Source organism: Octopus sinensis, linkage group LG17, assembly GCF_006345805.1.
Source record: "Octopus sinensis linkage group LG17, ASM634580v1, whole genome shotgun sequence".
In the NCBI taxonomy this organism is placed as follows: domain Eukaryota; kingdom Metazoa; phylum Mollusca; class Cephalopoda; order Octopoda; family Octopodidae; genus Octopus; species Octopus sinensis.
This window is the reverse complement of record NC_043013.1, coordinates 23,423,952-23,451,551: the sequence shown is the minus strand read 5'-3', so window position 1 is coordinate 23,451,551 and position 27,600 is coordinate 23,423,952. Positions and strand designations below refer to the sequence as shown.

At 37.4% G+C, this 27,600-nt stretch overlaps 1 protein-coding gene across 9 annotated transcripts in view; it reads right to left on the bottom strand.

Annotated features, from left to right (window-relative positions):
* LOC115220774 (PP2C-like domain-containing protein CG9801) overlaps positions 1-27,600 on the bottom strand; it is a 143,817-nt gene that overhangs the window by 33,847 nt on the left and 82,370 nt on the right. For all 9 annotated transcript variants that reach the window (XM_029790916.2, XM_029790918.2, XM_029790915.2 and 6 more), the window contains 2 exons: positions 2,547-2,666; positions 664-845 (listed from right to left, as the gene is read on the bottom strand). In XM_029790916.2, coding sequence (XP_029646776.1) covers positions 664-845; positions 2,547-2,666 — 302 coding nt within the window. The remainder of the gene's footprint in view (positions 1-663; positions 846-2,546; positions 2,667-27,600) is intronic.

Below are 27,600 nucleotides of genomic sequence, written 5' to 3'. Positions count from 1 at the left end.
TAATAGTTAAATAAAAATCATCACCATCATAATTTAATGTCTCTCTTCCATGCTGGCATGGGTTGGACGGTTTGAGAGGAGCTGGTCAACCTGAGGACTGCAATAAGCTCCATTGTCTGCTTTGGCAGGGTTTTTACAGTTGGATGCCCTTCCTAACACCAACCACTTTACAGAATAAACTGGGTGCCTTTCACATGACACCAGCACCATTTAAACTTAGACCCTCTCTCTCTCTTAGAACTCTTTAGTCTAATCCAAGACAACCGCTTTAGTGCCAGTGGCATGATAAAAGACACCTGGTCTAAGCTGTAAAATGGTTGGTGCTAGGAGAAGCATCCAACCTTATGAGGAACCATGTCAAAAGTAAGAACTCATACAACCATAAAGTAATCTGGTTTTCATGTTTTGCAGATCGAATGGCAAAGATCTGCAGTCTTTTATAGTCATTTTATATCACACATTTTATATATTACCCTATAACTGACAGAAATTACATTCCTAATAAGCTTATGGCTATCCACGGAAATAACCCTTATATTAATAAGATTAAGGTATTGGGTGCCTGCTAAATGCATCTAATGTGAAAGATTTTACCAGCTGGACTTGCAGAGTTTGTAGGCAAAGTGTAACTTCTTACACTTGTGTCACTCATAAACACCATACCTGTGTACTAGCTGGCTGGGTTTTTTCTTGAAACAGCTTACGATTAATATACTCCATGCTGCCATATAGGGCACAGCGGGCAGCCAGGCGAGACTTCTCACCCCAATTCACACCGTCGGCGATGAGCATAATGGCATTATTTTTTCGGCAACAAATTGCAAAAGCATCGGCAATTGGATCACCTGAAAGACAAGGGAGGTAATTACATATATTTTAAAATGAAAGTTCAAAGACAAAGGAAAAAAAGTGTTTCATACAAATTAAGTGATAATGTGGGTAAATGCGAATTATAATTCAAATAAAAGTGATAATGCAATGAATAATTGCAATGAATAATGATAATGTAAAGAAGATAATAGAATGGTTGATAAACTGACACATCAATTAAAAATGGAATTTGATATACAGAAATTCAAAATATGATAAAACATTTTATGTGAAACTAATATTTTTTTTTCTACTCTAAGCACAAAGCCTGACATTTTTGGGGAGGGAGCCAGTCGATTACATCGATCCCAGTGCATAACTGGTACTTAATTTATCGACCCCGAAAGGATGAATGGCAAAGTCAACCTCGGCGGAATTTGAACTCAGAACGTAATGGCAGACGAAATACCTATTTCTTTACTACTCACAAGGGGCTAAACACAGAAAGGACAGACAAACGGATTAAGTCGATTATATCGACCCCAGTGCGTAACTGGTACTTAATTTATCGACCCCGAAAGGATGAAAAGGCAAAGTCGACCTCAGCAGAATTTGAACTCAGAATGTAACGGTAGCAAAATACCATTAAGCATTTCACCCGGCATGCTAACATTTCTGCCAGCTTGCTGCTTTAATGTGAAACTAATATCAAGACATGTGACGAGTATGGGGAAAAATAGCAAATCTCAAAATATGGATGCCATAGATATAGAAATATGAAGATTGCTATAAGTTTTAACAGGTATAAACAGGAAGCATTTATTTACTGAACATTACCTGTTAGTTCCAGCTTTTATTGTTGAAGATTGGCTTTTGTTTCTGTTATAGATTTATAAAAGTGTTTCACTAATTTGTTGGAAATCCCATAAATAAGATTATCTTATTTGATGAACACAGCAGATATTCCACAGTTAACCACTACTCACCATTAAAATGCCTTTTTTCTTTTGGCAACAAAATTTTACAAGTTACCCATTTACAAGTTACCCATCATCATCATCAGCAGCAGCAGTGGCAGTATGGGGACATGTGTTGTAACAGCTTTTTTTGGTGGATGATGTGTTTGCAGCACTTGGGTGGCAATCCTCCAGGCCATGGATCTGTTTGGGGTAGTTGTTGCTGGTGAGGGTTAAAATCCTACCTCAATCTCTTTTAGTCGCTTTTTGCAAGAGAGAGAGAAAACTGATATACCAGTCCCCACAGAGCCCTAGAGAAATATGAAAAGACACAATGTGTCACCTGGTCTGGGAATTGAACCCACAATCTAACAATCAAGTGTGCAACACCCTAACCACTAGGCCATACACCTTCACATTTTCTCGTTACTTCCCCTAATTAGAGGATAAGTCTAAACACTTGGCAGATGTTCCAGCATGTCTACTACCATCTTAGAATATAGAAAGGCTCTGAATCAACGAGAATATGAGACACAGGTCAACTGAGATAAGACACCGGCCTATGGGGTTGGGTAGGGAGCAATCTCTTACGAGGGAGTGTTTAATGTTGATTAATGCCAGGTCAACTGAGAACAAATGGACTTATGGCATGCAGATGGCTTAATGTCTAGGTTCAAAATACAGGTTTGTTGCTCTGGATTTAACAAAGCTTCACACCTAAATACTCCAAAATAAAATAAAATAAAAGAGAAAATATATCCAGAAAAAAAAAAGACTTACCAGACATCTTCCCATAAATCGGGTGTTGGTCGTATAACGAGATGCACAAACCGTAAGCTCTTTGGTCTTTTTTGTTCCATGACTGTGCCCCGGCGACTTTGTGGAAGTTGTCATTGCAATCTGAAATAAAATTCAAAAATACTTTACTATAGAAAATAAATAATTCAGTCACTAAACAATGGGTTCAGATGAAAGAATACACATAGCTCTGCATCTACAAAATCCTTCTACTGCTGTGGACAGTAGAAGGGCTGCTCCCTTTGGGGACTGTGAACAGTAAAAGATTAAGAAACATTGATAGCAGGGGTTTACAGTCAAAATAGTTGTTTTGGACCCTGGCCAGTCTTGATACAGCAAACTCATTCAGCCCTTTTGTATATCAGGGTCCAGTGTTGTCCAGTGTTTTTTATCTGAGATTGTAGAGTGTTGCTGCTATTTCTGGCAGATTAAATGACAGTGTCTAGGTAATAGTCATTGTACAAAACCCCTTCAGCTCTGCCTGACATGGAGGCATCTAATTAAATACTCACAATCCACACGTCCAGTCACTTTGAATTATGTTTGACCGGTTCGACCAGTTCTCTGGTTAAGGCTGAACTTCAGTGTTTGATAGCTTTCAACTGTGGTCATCTGTCTTTTACTGTGGACATACTGTCCAAATAAAAGTTAAGAAAATATTTGTTGAAGGAGATTCAACCAAAACATTGACCAGGTTAAGTGCTGTGAAAGCTGGCCATGTTGGCTTCAGTTAAAACAGCTATATGAGTGGTGGTAGTAGTAGTAGTAGTAGTAGTAGCAGCAGCAGCAGTAGTTGTTGTTGTTCTAACAGGATGCTGCCAGTAGTTCTGGTCTGTAAAATGGTTATCTTATTGATAAGAGGATTTATGTTTTAAATATTAACCATTAGGCAAGATGAAGATAAAATAGTTAAGAGGTTCTTGTGAATATCAGATTTCTCAAAATCTGAATTTAATTGCATGTAGAATGAAGATTAAAGAAGCTGCATGCTTCTGTGCAATACCATTTGCAGCTCATTCATTCCAATATTGGTTCTCAACTGACCTCCTTTAAACTATATTTCTCAAAGAAAATCTAAATGTGCAATTGTTTTTATTTCATTTTGTTTTTCTGCTGCATATCTTTCAAAAATAACAAATAATGATTTAATAGCTATTGTTATTATTTTTCCTTTTTTCTTTTAACAATAAAATTCAAAATATTGAATTATTTTTGTTGTTCATTTTTCAGATTTTTAAAGAAATTTCATACAGAAAAGACATTAACTAAAGTTAGATTATTTTAATAAAATATTTTAAAAAGAAGATCTTGTTTATTGTTCTGCTTCGTTTATTGTTCATATGCAAAAACGCTTTATTAATCATTTTAGCTTTTCAACCGCCTCCCTTTGCTAAACTGCCTTTTAAAGATAAACAAGTGGGTTTTTTAAAAACTTATTTATTTATAATAATGACTTACATTAAACATGCAATATAAACGGAGAGTTTATAAATGTGAATTGATGCTTTCTGAGATGGGACAAAATAAAATCGACATTTTCTGTTTTTTAATGAAGTGAAAGAAAAAAATGTTATCAGACCTAAATGGAACTAGTCATGATAAAATTGACATCATTCCATTTGAAATTGAAAAGAGGCCACTTATTAACTTGAGATATTAAAAATGGATGGGATGGAAGCACTCCGTCGGTTACGAAAACGAGGGTTCCGGTTGATCCGAATCAACGGAACAGCCTGCTCATGAAATTAACGTGTAAGTGGCTGAGCACTCCACAGACACGTGCACCCTTAACGTAGTTCTCGGGGATATTCAGCGTGACACAGAGTGACAAGGCCGGCCCCTTGAAATACAGGTACAGCAGAAACAGGAAGTAAGAGTGAGAGAAAGTTGTGGTGAAAGAGTACAGCAGGGATCACCACCATCCCCTGCCGGAGCCTCGTGGAGGTTTTAGGTGTTTTCGCTCAATAAACACTCACAACGCCCAGTCTGGGAATCGAAACCACGATCCTATGACCGCGAGTCCACTGCCCTAACCACTGGGCCATTGCGCCTCCGATATTAAAAATAATACAACGAAGACTGTTATTAGTCATTAAGCATGTTAATTCATTTGCTTATTTCATTTTCATAATGCTAGCATGGCTTATACTAGAGTATATTAAAGACAATGTTTCATAGTTAGATATCCTTTCAGTTGCCAGTTTTTTAAGTAAGGGAATTTTTTTTATTCCACTGGTTATTGAAAATATAAAGTGACCAGTCATAATGTTAACAAGGAATAAAAACATCACCATTTTGCACATTAGCAAAGTCATGGAATATAAACGTCATCCATGGAGACACAGGTACACAGCATCATCATTTAACATCTGATTTCCATGTTGGTATATACACACACACACAAACACACATGACTGAATTTTTACTGTTCTTTATCAATTTTGTTAAATATTTCAAGGAAATTTCTTTAAGTATTTTTTTATTAAAAAGCAATAAGTGAAACAAAGGAAAAAGAGATAGTTTCACACACCCAGTTAATTGATTCCCTCACCTTCATTAAGTACAGAATGTTTATTCTGACAAGCTTCTTCAGAGGATCCAAGTCAACCAGATACCAATCTGACTCTTTCTCTCTCTCATACACACACACACACACACAACACACACACATGCAATGGTAGAAGATAAAGACAAGCTGTTGCTTAAAGACAGAGTTTCTGCTTTACCAAATTCTTAACACATTAACAACCAATGAAGTAACTCAAACACAATAACAAAGACATGTTGGTGCAGTCTGGAACAGGCCTGATCAAACAGAGCCATAATCAGACGTTCTGGCCATGACCATATCTTCAGACTGTGTACCTATGACAAGATTATCCAATATGCTTCCCATTTTTCAAGATAATTTCTCTCTTTCTCTCTTTTACTTGTTTCAGTCATTTGACTGTGGCCATGCTGGAGCACCGCCTTTAGTCAAGCAAATCGACACAGGGACTTATTCTTTGTAAGCCCAGTACTTATTCTATCGGTCTCTTTTTTGCCGAACCGCTAAGTGACGGGGATGTAAACATACCAGCATCGGTTGTCAAGCAATGCTAGGGGGACAAACACAGACACACAAACACACATATATATATATATATATATATATATATATATATACACACACACATATATACGACAGGCTTCTTTCAGTTTCCGTCTACCAAATCCAATCACAAGGCGTTGGTCGGCCCGGGGCTATAGCAGAAGACACTTGCCCAAGATGCCACGCAGTGAGACTGAACCCGGAACCATGTGGTTGGTTAGCAAGCTACTTACCACACAGCCACTCCTGCGCCTATTGCCACGCAGTGAGACTGAACCCGGAACCATGTGGTTGGTTAGCAAACTACTTACCACACAGCCACTCCTGCGCATATTGCCACGCAGTGAGACTGAACCCGGAACCATGTGGTTGGTTAGCAAGCCACTTACCACACAGCCACTTACCACACAGCCACTCCTGCACCTATTTAAGGGAGATTTAACTGTTGTTTTTCTAACAGATTGAGTGATTGTATGGAGGTACCCCGTTCACTTGTTTGTATAGAAGAAATAATTGTTATATAATTATGTTGAAATAACTTATGAGAATAATTAAGTCAGACAATGGGAATTATCTCTAATTTCCAATGAGTCACTGGATGACCAAATATTTTGTCTTTCGGTGCAGACTCAAGTAGGAATTGCAGATATGATGAGTGCAAATGAAGTGAAAATAGCTCCACCAAGAATCAATCTCAATTTGCATATTTGTACTTCCAAATTTTTCCATTCCCACATTGTTACTACCAAATTTTTCCACTCTCCTCCAGCATTTGATTAAAGTCAATATACAAAGCACAAAATGAAAGTTTTGTTACATCCCCCTACTATCACACACCAACATTCATTCATTAATATTTTTATTACTATTATCATTATCAGTAGTAGTAGTAGTAGTAGAGCTAATCATTTCATTTACATCATTTTAACATCCGTTTCTCTGTGCCTGCATGGATTAGATGGAACTTTTCTTTAGCCAGAGTTTTTTTCTTTTTACCTTCCTGTTACCAGTCGTCACCAGTTCCCATGTACGGTGAATATTTTCTCTGTTCTAATGAACAGCAAACAGCTCAATGCCCAGACATACTTTCAAAGAAGATTGTAAACAAAAGACACTGTTTCTACACTGGTGGCTTTTGTTTACAATTAATGTGCACATGTCAAGACAAAGGGAAATACATTCTCTCTTTCTCACGTGCACACACAGGGGCTTCTTCCAGTTTCTGTCTGTAATTTCCACAAACAGAAGACACCAGCCAACAGTGTCCCCACAATGGGAATGACCCTTCAATTTGTTAACCATATGGTCACAACTGGAGTTGATATCTTTCTGAGTATTAACATGTGTAAACCACTTCCAGAAAATCATCATCATCATCAACAATTAACGTCCGTTTTCCATGCTAGCATGGGTTGGACGGTTCAACCGGGGTCTGGGAAGCCAGGAGGCTGCACAGGCTCCAGTCTGATTTGGCAGTGTTTCTACAGCTGTATGCCCTTCCTAACGCCAACCACTCTGTTAGTGTAGTGGGTGCTTTATACGTGTCACCGGCACAGGGGCCAGGAGGCTGGCAAATGGCCACGATCAGTTGGTGCTTTTACATGTCACCAACACGGATGCCAGTCAGGCGGCGCTGGCATCTGCCACGTTCGGACGGTGCATCTAAGGTGTCACCGGCACAGGTATCTTAACTACAATTTCCATTTTGATGTTAAATGGATGCATTAATCCAGAAGAGAAAGTTCAAGAGCCATTCATTTTGTATTTTATCTTTTGTCATGGAAGGATATTTACTTCTCTACCTAAATAGGAATCAATAAAAATCCACAGACAAAGGGGACCCTAAATGCACCATAACAGACCCTAACCTCTTCCTTCCAGCTTTCTCTGTCCTCAGCCAACCTCAAATTTTCTACAATCTCCTTCCTTACCAATTCCTTACTCCTTCTCCATCTCCTTGCAATCTTTCTTTTCTTCTCTTCATATTCACTAGTATGATGAAGTTATGTTACATGACTTCATTTTTTCCCCATATTTTGATATTTAACAGCCTTCCCTGCTATTTCTTTCAAAATGCAGATCTTGTTTTTAACAATACATTGGTGTTGATAATCAGGAAAAGAATTTCTTTTCTAGCAGCTTAAAGTTACAGAAAATAAGAGTTGAGAACCAACTAAATGAAACTTCACAGACTGCACAAAGGTTGTATATGTTTGAAGCAAAGACTTTTTACAGATGGATTCCCTTTTCTACTATAAACTTCTAAACCAGTGGTTCTCAACCCCTTTTTACCTATAGTCCCTTCTGATTCCTATTTCACTTGGATGGACCCTCATGGCCATTCAATGTTTTTAAAAAAAATCCTATTATAGGCTTTTCTAATTAAATATTTGTCAGGAAGTGTATAAAAAAATTGTTAAAATATTTTGTGTATATCCAGTTTATTGCAGATAAACTTTAACAAAATCTTATACGGCCCCTAGTTTAGAAGCTCTAAACTGTTAAAAAAGAATTATTTGATGGTTTGGTGATTAGGCTGAAGGGAAAAGAGCTTCGTAGATTGCATGGAAGACACAACAAAGTTTTTTTGTTAATATTTATCCATGTGGTCAGCTTGTTAGAATTGAGAATTTATTTAAAATGAGGTAAATACGAAAAAAAAAGACAGCTCCAATGAACCAACTTTTACCATAATATTGAACCTTTCACAAGAAAATTTGAATTTAGGGAAAATCAAGAACTAATGATAACTGGTTGTTGTTGTTTTTTTTTTGTTATTCCAGACTCAATGGGAAATCAGAATAAATATTAAAAAACAAAGAATTTAATAAGCAGCAATTGGGTTATATTTGTGAATCTCTTCTTCACTACATCTGTCTTTTATTTTCTCTGGGGAAAGCAGTCGTAAAGCAAGAGGAAATGGGAATGAGCCTCACTCCACCCAGAGGCATATATAAAGGGGCACAGAATGTCCTCTAGCCTGTCTGCTAATTATTGGTATCCTGTACAAGATAACAGTTGACTGCATGTGACATTCACAGATGACAAGACACCTAATCACCATGCACAAGAGTAATACGGTTCTTCTATATGTAAGAGAGTGTTTCTAAAGTGTGTAGGATTTAGTGTGGAGTTCATATACATCTAGCGTGTCTTTTGTTGATTCAAATTGAAGCTCTGTTGGTTGGTAGTTTAGTAGCTGGTCCTCAAGGCCTGTCATCGTTTCACTTAAACACACCAGATATTAGTGGTGTATATATTTACAGGTCCATAGATAGGTCTGTAATGTACACCAGATTAGAGACTAGCACGACAAGATGCTAGACTAGGTACTAACCAGGAACAAAATACTAAGAAGAAACCAAGCAATACTCATACTAAGGCAAATAAGGTCTCAGCTGAAAACAATTTCACTTTTCAAGACAATTAGCTACATATTCAATGCTTCAAGTTTTACACTACTTGCTAATTAATTCAATTAAGGCACAACTGTGTAATTAAGAAGTCCTCTTCACAATCACAGTTTGACTTTACAGTGTTTTGGACATCCTCTTTAATGATCTCGGATCGTTCCAGCCTTGTGAGTGATGATTGGTCAACTGAGGTGTGTGGGATACCTATCAAATGACCTGTACATGGCTTGGGATGATATGCTTTATCCCTGGTCCAGTAAATACACTGGATACCTTCAGCCAGTTCTCTACTGCTGCAAATATTCAAGTCAGAATTATGGTACCCGCAACCTGCCCCACCGTTAATATTGGAGGTTCAACAAAAAGATCACCTGTGCTGCCCTTCCCTCAATTGCAAAAACATCTTTCTCTAATCCTCTCCACACGTCAGGTCATGTTTAGAATTTTAGGTTTTGTTTTCTTTCTTTCTCAGATGAAAGCCGGTCCCTTGGGGCTGTGTCTATAGCTATTAAGGCTCACCTCAATGTAAAATGGCAGTTTTAAAACATATGATGCTTATGAGGAGGAGGTAGATGAGTGGGGTGGGAACACACTGTTGGTGTGTTGAATGGTTAACGTTAACCATTAGAAGTTAATAATTGTCAGGTACATTCAGAAGCAGACAATGGAAAACAAGAAGATTACAAGCTGAAATAGGTTTCCGTTGCAGAAGCTGAGTATGTATGTATGTAGAGAAGAGAGAGAGAGAGAGGTAAGAAGATGGAAGGAAGAATGTGTAAATGTCTTAGTTGAGAAATATTAGAAAGTGAAAGAGAAAAAGCTAAAGAAGTAGAAAAAGACAGAGATATAGAAAGAGGAGGGAAAAGAAAGAGACACTGGAAAGAGAGAAATAAAAGGGAAGAGAAAATAGAATAGTCAGATAGAGGGGGAAGTAATTAGGAATGGAGAGAGAGAGGAAGGAGGTAAAAAAAGAAACAGAGGAGAGGAGAGAGAGGAAGGAGGTAAAGAAAGAAACTGAAAGGAGAGGAGAGAGAGAGGAAGGAGGTAAAGAAAGAAACTGAAAGGAGAGGAGAGAGAGAGGAAGGAGGTAAAGAAAGAAACTGAAAGGAGAGGAGAGAGAGAAGGAGGTAAAGAAAGAAACTGAAAGGAGAGGAGAGAGAGAGGAAGGAGGTAAAGAAAGAAACTGAAAGGAGAGGAGAGAGAGAGGAAGGAGGTAAAGAAAGAAACTGAAAGGAGAGGAGAGAGAGAGGAGGTAAAGAAAGAAACTGAAAGGAGAGGAGAGAGAGAGAGAGAGAGGAAGGAGGTAAAGAAAGAAACTGAAAGGAGAGGAGAGAGAGAGGAGGTAAAGAAAGAAACTGAAAGGAGAGGAGAGAGAGAAGAAGGAGGTAAAGAAAGAAACTGAAAGGAGAGGAGAGAGAGAGGAAGGAGGTAAAGAAAGAAACTGAAAGGAGAGGAGAGAGAGAAAGGAGGTAAAGAAAGAAACTGAAAGGAGAGGAGAGAGAGAGGAGGTAAAGAAAGAAACTGAAAGGAGAGGAGAGAGAGAGAGAGAGAGGAAGGAGGTAAAGAATTAACTGAAAGGAGAGGAGAGAGAGAGAAGAGTGAGGCAGGGAGGTTAAAAAGGGAGAGATAAAGAAAGAGAACAAAACAAACACTGTTCTCCCACCACAGCCAATGCCAGTGTCAACAAAGCTGCCACCAGTCATCAGCTTTGTGGTGCAGCAGAAGATTGCCGTTTCTGTTTATTGCCAGAATAAACAAAGCCTGATGCGCCAATTCTTGCCAGGTATCTTCCTTCCCAAAGTTGTCTCCCTAAGAAACATGATAACCCTGCCTTCTCAAACTGCTTGGAGGTTCTCAGGTAACATCACCCACCACCACCACCACCACCACCACAACAACACTATCCCACCTGCACCCACAACACTTTGAAAGATTTCCAAAATTTGATGGAAAGATTTTGCTGAATCATCATTACCACTTGTATGAACCCTACCACCCACTGCCATTGGCAGCACTACCACCACCACCACCACCACCACCACTGTTGTTGCTGCTGACATTGCCAGCACCACCGCCACCCCTTTCAATCACACTAGTGTTATAGCTGCCATCTTCCCTACCACTGATGTGGCCCCACACTTATTGTTGTTACCACATCACCCTCAAAGAGCCGCAACCAATGACAGACTCTCGAGATGGTTGCTCAACCAGCTCAATAGATCACAGCTCATCCTCACGAAAATAGAAGAAGGAACACACTGAATTAATGCAGTTCTAGATATTGTAAGTTCAACCTAAAGATGGGATGGTCGTGGCTGGAACGCCTTTGATTATTGGTCTGCATTCTGCATCATAAGACCTGGCCTGGGGTTAAACAACAACAACATCACCACACAACCATCACAAACTACACTGTTACACTTCTGCAGGTGCATTACCATTAATATTACACCACCACCACCACCTCTACCATTCCCAGAGTCCATACTATCACTGACACTTCCACCACTGATATGACATCACCACCACCACCACCACACTATTAATATTGCTAATCTTTACAAGCACTGGGAACACAACAACCACAGCTAGAAAGATTCTACCTCTTATAGTGACCACCACCAATGACACCACTATCATCTCTACTACTGTACCACTCCGGCTACCACTGATACCAGTCCCAACTCCGACCATCACTGCTAAAACGATACCACTCTCACAGCTAGCACCAAAATGGCACCACTACCACTACAACCATTATTATAATACCAATCCCAACATGGACATCACCACCTTCACCAGCCCAACATGCTACACAAGACAACCATTGATCAAAATGGTAAAGAAATGAAAAAAAAAAAAAGAAAGAAAATTTGTAAAATGGTGAAGAATATTTTCAATGCAAAATCTTTGGATTCCTTCTTTTACATTCTGAACTTCAGTTTTGTGTTTTTTATTCCACCAGAATCAATACAGAAAATTGGAGGCAATTTTAGCCGGCTGCACCCCCATCCATCCCCCTACCACCACACAACTTCACCAACAAGCTGCTTGGTTACTTGACATGCCATAAATAGCAGCCAAGTTTCATTAACATCTCAAAAATAATATTTAAGACAACATTAGGCAATGTTGTATTAAGACATGTCGTATTGGACATACATTACCTGAAAAATAAAAAGTGATAATGGTTGTTGCTGGAATACTTTTGATCATAGGTATGCTCAATCAGGACAGACCTAGGGCTAAACAATTAACTTCCACTTGGACAAAAATGTGGCTTTGCTAGGAAGTCTTTAAATACTATTTTTGATTTTTACCCCTTTTAACCGTGTGTGTGTGTGTGTAGATTATCATCATCATCATTCAGTGTCTGTTTTCCATGCTGGCACATGTAGGATGGTTTGGCAGGAGCTGGTAAGACTGGGAAGCCCCCCTCCCCATGTTCCATTGCCTAGTGCAGCCTGGTTTCTACAGCAGGACGCCCTTCCTAATGCCAACCACTTTACAGAATAGACTGGATGCTTTTTATGAAGCACCAGTGCTTTGATTGATTGATGGATTGATGGATTGATTGATGGATTGATGGATTGATGGATGGATGGACAGACAAACAGACAGACAGATATGTCTTATAGAGCTAATCATTTTCTCTCACAATTCTTGAAAATCTATTTTAAATCAAAAATATTTCAATAAACTGCAAATACAACACAGATCCAATGAAAAGATATGAACTGCAGTCATTTTAATTGATTGCTTGACCTTTGCTTGACCAATTGCACTCTTCCCTTCCAAAAAATCATTCAACTGAAAATGTGGGTGCTGCTCATTATCCCTTTTCTACATGCAGTGACCCACAGCCACCCACGTGTGGAATGGAAGCACTCCGTCGGTTACGACGACGAGGGTTCCGGTTGATCCAAATCAAAGGAACAGCCTGCTCGTGAAATTAACGTGTAAGTGGCTGAGCACTCCAGAGACACGTGTACCCTTAACGTAGTTCTCAGGGATATTCAGCGTGACACAGAGAGTGACAAGGCCGGCCCTTTGAAATACAGGTACAACAGAAACAGGAAGTAAGAGTGAGAGAAAGTTGTGGTGAAAGAGTACAGCAGGGATCACCACCATCCCCTGCCGGAGCCTCGTGGAGCTTTAGGTGTTTTCGCTCAATAAACACTCACAACGCCCGGTCTGGGAATCAAAACCACGATCCTACGACCGCGAGTCCGCTGCCCTAACCACTGGGCCATTGTGCCTCCACTCCACCCACGTGTACCAGACATCTAAACAGCAAAAGTAATGTACTCCTAGATGCTCTATGACTAAAAGAGAAAACGATAGAACGGTTAAAGCAGGAATACTTCCAATCCAAGGGATCATCCCAGGAATAAACAACAGCAACATGCTATCAGACTTCCTATAACTTACAAAACCATCACATTTATACACTCACATTTATACACCCACTCTTGCCATAACATTTGGTTGTTGCTATTTCAATTTAAAAATTTCTAATTTTAAAATAACGATGATGATGATGATGATGATGATACTAGTAAAAACTCATTTCCGGAAACTTTTTGAGTGAACAAAAGATGAAAAGTAAATAAAATGAAAAGAGAAATGAAATAAAATAAAATTAGATTAAATAGAAGAAAATAAAATAAAATATAATGAAATGGAATGGAAATTGAAATTCCTGAGTTTTGAAATGGAATGAAAGAAAGAAATGGATTAAAATTTTATATTATATATATATATATAAATATACTATCATTCATTATATTATGATATATACTATCATTCATTATATATATATATATATTATATATATATATATATATAAATATACTATCATTCATTATATTATGATATATACTATCATTCATTATATTATGATATATACTATCATTCATTATATATATATACATCATTCATTATATATATATATATACTATCATTCATTATTATATATATATATATATATATATATATAATTTTATATATATAATGAATGATAGTAGTTAATCAAAATTTTTTTTCTGTTTGAATAATTGTGAGTGGGGTGGGGTGGGGTGTGGATGAAGTTGGGTGTTGCTTCTGCTACCCCTACAGTGTATCATCACAAATGAGGAAACTATGGAAGGTTAAGGGTGTGGGGATTAATGCATCGAGGCAGGTATGTCTGATATTTCAATCACTGCAATGACAATGACCACCACTCCTGAGATTCAAGATACGGAATTTACATAAGATCTTCAACAAAGATCTGCACAACCCTATCTGACTTCTCAGAGTTCAATCCCTTGTCCACTGGCATGAAACTGACCCCTCCCTGCCCCCAGGGTTTGTAGTTCTGCAAGTTGTATATAAAGAGCCCCCAATCCATGCTGTAAAGTGGTTAATGTTAGGAAGATCATCCAAGCATAAAAGCCGGGCGAAAACAGTCCTTGGACACAGCATCCAACTCGTGCTAAAATGGAACATGGAGATTCAATGGTGGTGGTGATGATGATGATGATATGTAGGCACATATCTACACACACACACATCAGTGCATAGATAAGTGCTTCCTGCAGCTACAAGAGCTTTTTAGTTCTTATTTCTAGCAATGTAGTGACAATTGTATTTTTCTGTTTTGGTTTGATATTGTGATTAGCCGCCTTCATTATTCCATAATTTCCACTTTACCATTTTACAGAATCCTCCACTAATACAAATGGTAAACACTAAACACTAGCAGTCAGCATATAACCAAATCATCCAGCAATGGAATAGTCACCACAGAGGAACTTTAATTCAAAGCAAAACTAGACTAGTATGGGAACCTCGCTCACTGTGGGGTGGTTATTTCCCCTCTCAGTGCATAGGAATGTGCTTCCTGCAGCTGTAAGGCCTTTTTAGCTCTTATTTCTAGCAATGTAGGTGCTATCCTGCACTCTCAGTCACAACTAGTAACAACTGAATTTTTCTTTTTTAAGTTTAATACTGCGTATAGCCGCCTTCATTAATTTATAATTTTTGCTCTAGCATTTTGCCAATTCAACCATGAATTAATATGGTAAACATATTTTCTGACAGCTGGGATTTAGCTTAAACCATCCAACTACGGAGGAGTCACTGCTGATGAGTTTGAAATTTTCAAACAAAACTATAGTATAGTGATCTTGGTCGCTGTGAGGTGGTTATCACTCCTTAGTGTTCCTGCAGCTGTAAGGCCTTTTTAGCTCTTATTTCTAGCAATGTAAGTGCTACTCTGCACCCTCAACTAGTGACAACTGAACTTTTGTTTTTTGGTTTTATATTGTATATAGCCGTCTTCCTTATTATACACACACACTAATATACAAACACACACACATATATATAAACTTTAATTAGTTTAATTCATAAATGTGACAAAATACATTTTGCTGGATGATGACAGATTCATGGTCATGGACTAAAATCTGGAAACTCAAACAACGTTGAGTTCTTTTTTCTCAGTGACCTGACCATGTTCTTTTGGACTTTTCACTGCCAAGAATAATATATAACCCTTCTAATATTATTAATAATAATAATAATAATAATAATATAATAATAATAATAATAATAGACCTAAAAATAAGCCAAGGAAAATCATTTGGTTCGCTCCTCCCTTTTCTCTTAACCCACATTCTCCTAGAGCACCATATTTGGCGTAAAGTGTATGCTTCCTTTGCATGTCCATAGCTTTTATTGTGCAATACTCATTTAATGATTTATTTCTATTCTGCAGACTGCTAGGTTAGCATTTAAATCTTATAATCAATTTAATCAGCACCAACATGTTTTAGTGTATGTGAATTGCTTCATTTTTCAAGATATAGAATTATGAAGGAAGATCCTTATGATATCTAATAAAAAGTAAGTATTTTTGCATTTTATTTTTATGGAAACAGTTTGTGTTTTTTAGTGACACTCACATGAGGTACGAGTGTGTATTCTACTTAATTTTGATAAAATTCTTGCAAGGAGAATAAGTGTACATTTTCATATAAAATATGCTTTATAAAATATTGTAGGATTTTAGATTTGAACAAAGTATTGGATATTCTTGAAAATAATGTGGATGCAGGGGCAATGGATATTTCCATAGAGCCTCCAAACGTTAGTACACTAACTGATGGAAGTTCAGGAGATGAAGAAGAATGGCTGCATAGAAAATTTGTTAGGAAAGCAACTTAGTTGCCCCAGCAAAAGCTTATCTCAGAACAACTAATCAAAAAGATACTGAAGTTGAACCTACATCCCTAACTGCCGCTTCTCACCTAACAACGCCTGTGGATCCACATGGAAGTCGAAAACGAAAATTATATCCACCAAAGCCATTATCTGTTTGGTCCAAAACCCAAGCTCTAAATTGCAACCTACGTTTCCCCAAGGAAATTATTTCGCAAACAGAGATTTTTCTGCAGTAGAACTTTTTGAGTGGGTTTTTGGTGGATTGCTACTTAATTACATTATCAGTGAAAGTATAGAGTATTCGCTGTATAGAAACTGGCAAAGTGTGACTAAAGAAGAGTTAAAAGTACTTTTTGCTGTTTTGATAGCATCAGGCTATAATCCATTGCCAAGTAAAGTACACTACTGGGCGGCCAGTAACGACTTGAGAAATGTGGCTGTGAATGAAGCTATGAGAAGGGATTGATTTGACTTAATCATGAAATGCCTCCATTTTCAAGACAACAAAAGTTTCAACACAATTGATGAATATAAGAGGTTAAGATCACTAATTACACATTTGCAAGAAAAGTTTTTGCAACATTTTGTAACAACCCAGCAGATTTCGCATGGTGAAGTGATGATCGAGGACTTTGGAAAACATGGATGCAAACAATGCATAAGAAACAAGCCAATAAGATTCGGATATAAGGTTGGGTGCCAAAATTCTTCTATTGGATATCTAATTGCCTTTGAGCTCTATCAGGGAAAAATATACCAAGGGAATGAGTTAGATGAAATGAATTATGGCAAGTGTGTGCTGTGTCAGTACTACATCTTTGAGCAATATCAGGAAAAAAAGAGAATTACCTTATCATATATATATATATATTAATATATATATATATATATATATATAATATATATATGTGTATGTGTGTGCGTGTGTGTGTATATATATATATATATATATATATATATATATAAATATATATATGTGTATGTGTGTGCGTGTGTGTGTATATATATATATATATATATATATATATATATATATATATATATATATATATATAAATATATATATATATATAAATATATATATATATAATATATATATATATAATATATATATATACATATATATATATATATGTGGACAATCTATTTACGTCAATACCTTTATTTGAAAGGTTAGACAGTTTGGGTTATAATGCTACTGAAACTGTCATATTTTCTGTTCGTGTGTAACATCTAAAACATAACTATTATTTACATTTGACGGATATTTGTCCTCATCTTGTTTGTTGTTAACACAACGTTTCGGCTGATATACCCTCCAGCCTTCATCAGGTGACTTTGGGAAATTTCGAACCTGGGTTCTCATTCCTAAGGTATTTTTCAATATTATTATTTTATGTTTGACTTTTGCTTTACATTTGTACAAGTTGGCTCCAAGTCTCACCCAGAGACCTCAAGGGACAACAAGTTGGAAGTTCATGTTGGTGTTATACCTTGGGTACCATATATTTGGTTTTGTACAAAGTGTTGTTCTTGAGAATGTTTAAGAAACCATAAGAAAATTATGTTTGTTTTAAAACTTGAGATTACATAGAAAGTATTTTGCGTAGGATATGGGCAGGATATTATTATCATTATTATTATACAGGTTACTGCCTGGAATCGAACTGGGAATCTTGGGGTTAGTAGCCCATGCTCTTAACCACATCGCCATATGCCCGTGGGCATATGGCGTAGTGGTTAAGACATCTGATGAAGGCTGGAGGGTATAATCAGCCGAAACGTTCTGTTAACAACAAACAAGATGAGGACAAATATCCATCAAATGTAAATAATGTACATAATTCCTCATCTCTTAAATATAGAACTGTATAACTAAGTTCCGTTCATGGGTTAATATAAAAACTAACACAGGTAAAAGATTTCTGTCTCTCCTAGACAAACACTTTCCAGTAACTCACAAATACAGGAAAAATTGGCGTTCTGTGAAATTATCATATTGTTGCTGCCCCAATATGAAGAGTAACATTACAAGTGGTCAATACCAAGAGCCTAAATCCAGTTGTAACTGTTGTGACCCAGGATCTTGTCCACTTGACCAATGATGTATGAATAAATCTATCATATGAGGCAAAAGTTACTGCAACCCTAAACAATAATACAATTGATAAGAAGACCTATATTGGATTATGTGAAGGTGAATTTAAAAATCGCTATGCCAATAACATAGCCTCCTTCTGACAGGAGGACAAAAGCAAACTACTAAGTTGGCTAGCTACATGTGGAGTTTGAAATCTAATGCAATACCACATGTGATTAAGTAGAAAATAATTGAAAAATCAACACATTATGTGAATGGATCAAGTAAATGTAAGCTATATTTAACTGAAAAAGCTCACATTCTTTTCAGATCTGGGATCCCTAACTCACTACAAAACTCTAGGCCTGAAATTTTCAGCAGTTGTAAACATATGCCTAAGTACATTTTGAAGAACTGAAAAATTTCACCTATATCTGATTAACTTGATATCTTTCCAGCTTTATAATTCAAAGCCTAAGGACGATAACTCGTTCACCTTTTTTACTTTTTACTTTTGCATTTTCTGTTTTTTAACCTTCCACATTTTCTATATGCTTCCTTTTCAACCTTTTCCATATCTCCTATCATTCAATTTTTAGTTCGTTATGATATGTGGTTTGTGCCTGATGAATATGTTTGAGGTATTTCTCAACATATGAAACTAATAATAGCACATAAAAACATGTACTGTGTCTATTAAATAACATATATATAAACTTTATATTGCAGATGTGCATACATATCACACACACACACACACACACACGTATGTATGTATGTATGTATGTATATACAGATACTCTATTGCAATTTAACATATAACACATACAAGAATATGTAGATACAAACAACAATATACAGAAAACCATATAGATACTACACACAGACACATGCCAACCAATCTAATTACAAACACACACACACAATCATATAAACAACTTTATACATACACACACACACAAACCCACCCATGTTTGCTGAAGCTGTGCCATAAGATCAGAAGTCTAAACAAGATCTGCAAGATAATGCCAACAGTAAATTAATTTAAACACTCTGGAAATGTCATCAGAAAAACGCTTTCTGTGTTTTCTTCGTTCCATTGTCTGACATTCTCTCCAACTTTCCCTCTTGTTTTAGTTTCTGTTCTAAATCCATATTTTAAACACTAAATGCTAAACAAAAAAAAAAAAACAGAAACAAAAAAGTAACCATGTGAAGTAGATCAAGTGGTTGGAAGATGGCTACTGTGTCATGTAAACAAGATGGTCACAACTTCATTTCACATTGCAGGAACTGAATTTTGTATAAGCTTCATGGCGTGTGTGTGTGTGGTTGCAGAACGAATCCTTCCATGTGGAATCTTGGACAAATGTCTAGTACCATAGCCTAGGGTAGATCCAAGCCACATTAATGGATCTGGGTGGAAAAAAGATGAACTGTAAGCCTACCAATAATTGAGAATGCCAGGCATGTGTCACAACACACATACACACACACCCATTGTCCCACAGTGGTTCTTGTTAAGAGTACAAGAGTCTGTGCAATCCTTTGCTGCTTCCATTATAAATACAATGAGGAAGTAGCTTCATCGTTCAAACAGAGGAAAGATTCATTCCTCACAATTGGAGTGAAAGAGCATCACATGCAATCATGTACATTTGTGCATGTGTGTGTGTGTGTGTGTGTAGAGAGAGAGAGAGAGAGAGAGAGAGAGAGAGAGAGAGACATGTCTCCTCATTTTGACATCACATGATAGTGTGTGTGTGTCACTGTCTCACAATTAACGTTGCCCATTTTCAACCTTCTGCAAAAACATGCCCAGCCATGTGGAGAGATGTTGTTTTACTTGAAACAGGTGGGGTTTAGTGAAAAGAAGGGTACCCAGCCATGGAAAATCTACTTTGAGGCTAAACCATGCATCAATGGAAAAATAGCCATTAAAACAATTATATAGCTTTTCATCATCATTTAACATCCATTTTCCATGCTGGCATGGATTGGACAGTATCTGATGTCTATTTTAACATGGTTTTTACAACTGGATGCTCTTCCTAACACCTAACAGAGTGTATTGAGTGCTTTTTATGTGGCACTGGCAGCATTGAGGTGATCAAGTAACTTGTAGGACAAGACCCCACAACTGGATGGTGGGTACAGAGGGACAGAAAAGGTGTCTTGCATTACAAGAGAGACATGGCTTCCTCAGATGGAGTGGAAAGACGGTGAAGATGTAACCAAGAGGGGGACAGAGGCCATGCAGAAACCATTTACACCTTATTGTGCCTGCACTAACATTGCACATCCAGTGGAGCATGCTGCTTTCATTTCTTTCAAGCCTTCACATGTCCTCTGCAGTCACAGCCCTTGTTTCACTGCTGTGTAACATCTGACAATCTGCCTTTCTTTCTGAGGGGAAGCATATTGTGACCAACAAAGATAATACCCAGCCGGTTCTCATTCCAGTAAGTACACTTTCAGAGCAACCACCACTGCCGCTAATTAAATCACCTAGGTAAAGAAAATTATCTACAACCTCCAAAGGTGCCACATTTGAGGAAATCTATTTCCTGCACAACTACCACAAACAAAAACTACTTTCTCTGATAACCTTTCTGTGATTTTACTGTACCTCTTATTTGTCCATAGCTTGCACTGGGTACACCATATAGAATTTCTACTTACACCTTTTCTACAATACATATCGAGCAGGGCTATACCCTTGAAAGGATTCATGATTTGTCTGTTCTACTTACTAAGACTTTGGTCTTTGCTGAATTAACTCTAAGGCCCTTTGATTTCAGACCTTGCTTCCACACCTGAAATTTCTTTTCTATTTCTGCAGTGATTCAGCAATAAGAACAAAGTCATAAGCATAGAGGAACTCTCAAGGGCAACCAGTTTTAAATTTCTCAGTTAGGCCTAGAGATCTATGATAAACAAGAGGGGGCTGAGAACCGAACCTTGGTGAACTCCTACCTGCACACTAAATTTGTAGCTGTACTCACTTCTGACCTTCACCTTACTGAAAGCATCACTGAGCATGGCTTGGATGCCTCTATACATATCTGTACTTTATATATTTGGTTACATGACAAACTCTGCCACACTGTTCTTCAAACATTAACTAGTAGAAGTAACACTATTCTATCATCATCGTCGTTTAACGTCCGCTTTCCATGCTGGCATGGATTGGACAGTTTGACTGGGGACTGATGAGCTAGATGGTTGCACCAGGCTCCAATCAGATCTGGCAAAGTTTCTATAGCTGGATGTCCTTCCTAACGCCAATCACTCTGAGAGTGTAGTGGGTACTTTTATGTTCCACCGGCACGAGGGCCAGTCAGTCAGGTAGTACTGGCGATGGATACGCTCAAATGGTGTTTCTACGTGTCACCTGCACAGGAGCCAGTCCAGCAACACCCTTGCTCGAATGTTGTTTTTCATGTACCACCGGCACAAGTGCCAGTAAGGTAATGCTGATAACGATCACGGTTGAACGGTGCTTTTTACATGCCACCGGCATGGGAGCTAGTCAGCGACCCTGGCAACAATCACATTCGGAATCTGCTCTTAGCGCTCCACTAGCACAGATGCCAGTCACATTATACAAACTGTCTTGAATTTGCAAGCCATGTCATGTTACATACTGCACCACACACACACACACACACACTATGACTTCACTTCCAAACTAAACACTTTTACAAAAACAGACTTCTTCACTGCCTTCCCTCCTACACAACATATTCAAAATGTCTCTCCAAAAAACAGTCAAGTCTGGGGAACGTGAAGGCCATTCAAAGTAGTCCTCCCACATGGTTCCAGCAAGATAGGACAACTGCTCATACCGCAAGAGAAACAATGCAGTTGCTATGGCAGTGCCTTGGAGAGAGAATCATGTCCCACTACAGCAATGTCAACTGGCCTGAAAGAGAGGGTTTACGTCAACAAACCAGAGATCTTGGTGTAACTGAAGGAAGAACACCAATAGAGAAATCAGAGAAGTGGGGTCTGAAACTCTTGAGGGTGTTATGGTGCAAGTTTTGGAAAGAGCATGGAAGTGTGAAACCAAAAATGGCTTCCATTTAAGTGATATCGTTTTTCATGTGTGATGAAGTCGTGTTGCAACATCTGACTCATACATATTAATTTCCATTATGTCTTTTATATATTATATCAAAATTTCATGCATTTATCTGTAAAGTTAAGGAAGTTATTAAAAACTGAAATCCATCAGTGACTTTTGGGACACCCAATATATATGTGTGGGTATGTATATATATATATATATATATATATATATATATATATTATGTATGTATACACACACAAACACACACAAGCATATATATATATATATAGAAAGATAGATGTATGCGTGTGTATGCATGTAGGTATGTGAGTGTATATATATTAATATGTGTGTGTGTGTGTGTGAATACTGGGTTGGCAAGAAAGTAATTTTAGTCTTTAAGTGTGAAATAAAAGTCATTTTTTTTACATACAAAGAATGAACTTCAATCGATTATATATTTTCCAATTTGTTCAATAACCTTTTGTCATCTTTTTGATTCTGCATTCAAAGAAATTTTGGTTCTTATCAGCCAAAAACTGAAGCAAGTGCAATTTCAGGCCATCATCATTATTGAAAGTTTTACCATTCAAAGAATTTTGCAAACTTCAGAATAAATGGTAATCTGATGGTGCAAGGTCAGGGCTATATGGTGGATGTGACATCACTTCCCAACCAAGCTCCAATAATTTTTCATCAGTTAGCAAAGACGTATGTGGTCTAGAGTTGTCATAGTGGAACACAATTCCTTTATGATTTGCCAATTCTGGCCGTTTGTCTTTGATTGCTTCCTCCAGTTTTATTAATTGTTAACAGTAAACATCTGAATGGATCATTTGGTTCCTTGGAAGCAGCTCAAAGTACACAGCACCTTTGTAATCCCATTAAACTGACAACATGACCTTTCTTTGATGCAATTCAGCTTTCGATGTGGTTAGTGCTGGTTCATTATGCTTGGACCATGATTGTCAATGATTGATGTTATTGTAGACATTGCATTTTTCATCACCAGTGATGATTCGTTTAAAAAAAAAAGGGTCAATTTCATTGCGTTTGAGATGCAGATCGCAAATATTGATTTGTTGTGGAACCCAAATATCAAGCTTCTTAAGGAGTCCAAAACATTTTAAGTGGTTCTCAATTGTTGTGTGTGATAACATTTAACCTCTCTGCAATCTCCCGCACAGTTACATGACAATCAGATTCAATTATGGCTTTGAGTTGTTCATAATCAACTTTAGTAGGTCAACTAGAATGTTGGTCATCTTTGAGTGAAAAATATCCTGAACGGAATTTTTTAAAACATTTCTGACATGTGTGTTCTGTTAAGCAATCAACACCATAAACTTCACATTTCTCTTTGTGAGACTCAGCAGCTTTCTTGCCTTCATGGAAATAAAAAAGTAAAATGTGGCAAAAATGTTTGTTTTTGCACTCCATGTTAAAATTGACACTGAACTAACAGCTGTAAATAAAATTACACGCAATTTGCTTCTGAAGTAAGCTAAAAGTAACAGCTATCAAAATGTCAAAAGTAAAAAATCTTAACATTGACAAAAGTCATTCAAAATAGTTGTAACTATTTGCGAAAAATGAAATTACTTTCTTGCCAAACCAATATGTGTGTGTGTGTGTGTGTGTGTGTGTCTATATATATATGTATATATAACATCATCATCATTGTTTAACGTCCATTGTCCATGCTGGCATGGGTTGGACAGTTTGACTGAGCTGGCATGCTGGAAGGCAACACCAGACTCCAATCTGATCTGGCATGGTTTCTACAGCTGGATGCCCTTCCTAACGCCAACCACTCCAAGAGTGTAATGGGTGTTTTTATGTTCCACCAGCACAGGTGCCATTTGCATGACACTGGGGAGCCTCTACATGACCCCAGTATCTGCCACGACAACAATTTTGCTTGGCATTTGATTGGTTTTCTTCTGAAGCACAACGTAATGCCAAAGGTCTCAGTCATTGCCTTTATGGGGCCCAGTGATTGAAAGGAACTCAGCCACTTTGCCTCATGACACCCAACGTTTAAAAGATGTCCTTTACGTGCCACCAGCACAGATGCACCAAGCTTGATGGGTCCTCTCAAGCACAGCACATCGCCAAAGGTCTCGGTCAGCAGTCATTGCCTTTGTGAGGCTCAAAGTTAAAGATCATGCTTCACCACCTCATCCCATGTCTTCCTGGGACTACTTCTACCACAGGTTCTCTCCACAGAGATTGGCACTTATCAATAACTCTCTATAATTAAGTGGGCCATGTCCGAATCTTGATTTGAATGCCTTCGCCAGGTGGAGCTTTTAAGTTAGACATGGCCTGGACCAATACTGGCCGAAACCTATCAAAGTAAGTATATACATACATATATATACATACTTACTCTGATAGGTGTGTGTGTGTGTATATATAAATATATATACATACTTACTTTGATAGGTGTGTGTGTGTATATATAAATATATATATATATATATATATATGTATGTATGTGTGCATATATACTTACTTTGATAGGTGTGTGTGTATGTATGTATATATATATATATATATATATATATATATATATACATACATACACATATACATAGATAAATGCACGTGCACACACACACACACCTAAAGCTTGTTGTAAACCTATCTGCCTCCAGCACAACTACTTAATCACTGCTTTCCTAATTCCAATTATAAAATCACTAATTAATAGCCTGGGAGATTAGGTAAACTGTGATCTGTGACCTGTATGATGTTGTTGTTGCTGTTGTTGTTGTTGTGTGTGTGTGTCTGTGGACATCAACACAGAGTTGAGACAAGAGAGCCAGCAGGGGTGGGGGGGGGGGCATGAAGTGAACAGATCATGGCAAGTCGGGTTCTAAAAATTCAGATTTTTTCCCCCATACTTCAGGCATTCTACTTTACTTCAGCCTCATATGACATGGTTTATTACTGGTATTATACCTGGAATTTTTTTTATCTTTCTCTTGTTTTAGCTATTGGACTACTGCCATACTGGGGCACCACCTTGGAAACGTTTCGATGAGCAAGCCAACTGCAGAACTTATTTTTAAGAGTGGTACTTATTCTATCGACCTCATTTGCTGAACTGCTATATGACGTGTACATAAGCAAACCAACATTCTTTGTCAGGCAGTAGTGGAAGATAAACACAAATATATATTACAGAGATGTACTTGCATAGCAGGTGACCTGATCTGACATTGTGTGCTGGAACGAAAACAATTGCAGCGTGGAAGGTGTTTATAAGCCATTTAAGAAACACACTACATGACATATATATGTGTGTGTTTCTTAAATAGCTTATAAACACCTTCCATGCTGCAATTATATATATATATATATATATATATATACACATACATACATACATACATACACACACACACACACACACACACAGTAGAAGACACTTGCCGAAGGTAACTCAGAACCATGTGATTGGGAAGCAAACTTTTTATTATGCAACTGCACCTATATTTCAATATTCAAAGAATATTTTAAAACTTAAAACTGAAATTAGTTTCTTTTGATTAGACATAAATGCTCCGGGTTTGTTGGAGGGAACAGTAAGAAGATGATGAATAAAGATCCTGCTGGGGCCCTCCCTCCCCAAGAATATTCACAGAAAAACAAATGAAACTACTTCAACTCCTAAGAACCGAAACCCTGTTGTGGTCCCAGCCAACCAAAAGCAAACTCCTTTATTTTGTAGCACTCAACACTCTATGAAATTATTATTAACAAAAGACCAGCAGAGTTGGGAGACACAGTGGTGTGGCAGAACAGATCATAAGCACTATCAAGAGAAGTGTCATCGCCTTTAGTTCTATTTTCAGATCCTGCTGAAGTCAATACTGTCTCTTATTCTTGTGAGGTTGCTATAATACATACTAGTGATCATCTAATATTCTAACTTACTCAGAGATGCCATTATTTTTTTTATAATTCTAGTTTCTGTGTACATACATTTACTTGGTGCTTTTCTCATCACTGCCTGCCTTGGCAAAATCTAAGTTTTCCTGATAAGATCATAATCGGACTGAAACATTTCTAGAGTTGTCTCCCATACTTGTCAAATTAATTAACCCTTTAGCATTTAAACCGGCCATATCCAGCCAAAAGTATTCTACCTGTTTTATGTTCAGACTGGCCAGATCTGGTCTCTCACACCAACCCTACAATATTGTTTTAAAAATTAACAGCTACCTCATCAAAATCTCATAGCACCAAGATAATGCCTGATTAGTTCAAGGCAATGTGGATAAAAAAGGATTAATGTTGGTAGAATAATGCAAACACTAAAGGGTTAAAATAATATCAATGGAGATATATTGAGATTTTTTTTCTCCTCATCCCATAATTATTTCTCAATAGGTTCCTTATATTCTCTTACCTAAATGTTAACACTAACTTCACTAATATACAGAAAAGTTACCAGTAAGTGTGTTAGTCAAGTCTAAGTAGAAAGATACTACAGATATAATGAAGGGCCATTGATAGATGAACCCTTGGTGATTGTGTTCAGAAGATCCTAAGTTCAATCCCACCGTATGCCATCTTGGAGCAAACAAAAACAGCAGAAGCTCATTGGATGGACTGTGTCTTTTTATAATTCAAAAGTTCGGTCAGGTCATGATGATTATGTTAAAAGGTACATATGTACTTGGAATACTCGGCCAATTTCACATTCATTATGTTAATCGAATGAATAGGAAGTTCAATTGGCTGAATAAATGAACATTCATTATTGAACTTGACAGAGATCCAGTTTTTTTTTGTAGCAGAATGAGAGGGAAAGTTAATTACAAAAGAGTAAACGACATTAGCATTTAAAAAAATTAAAAGGAAAGAAAAAAACCCCAGAGAAGACATTGTTTGACATTAATATAAAGTATAGAGTTTATGATGGGTGGAAAGAGGGTGGTGGTGGTGGTGTTTTGTGTGTGAGGATATGGGAATGAGGGAAAGCTTGAATCAGTCTGCAAATGGAAAGGGAAAATGAAAAAGGACTAAGGCTGCTGGTGACTGCAAATGGATGTAACAAATCTTTTGTATTTCCCCAGCTCCACCATTTCGTCTCTCTCCGTAGACATCTGCCGATGCATTTGTATAATGTCAAGAGGAAAGGAGAGAGTGGAAATGTG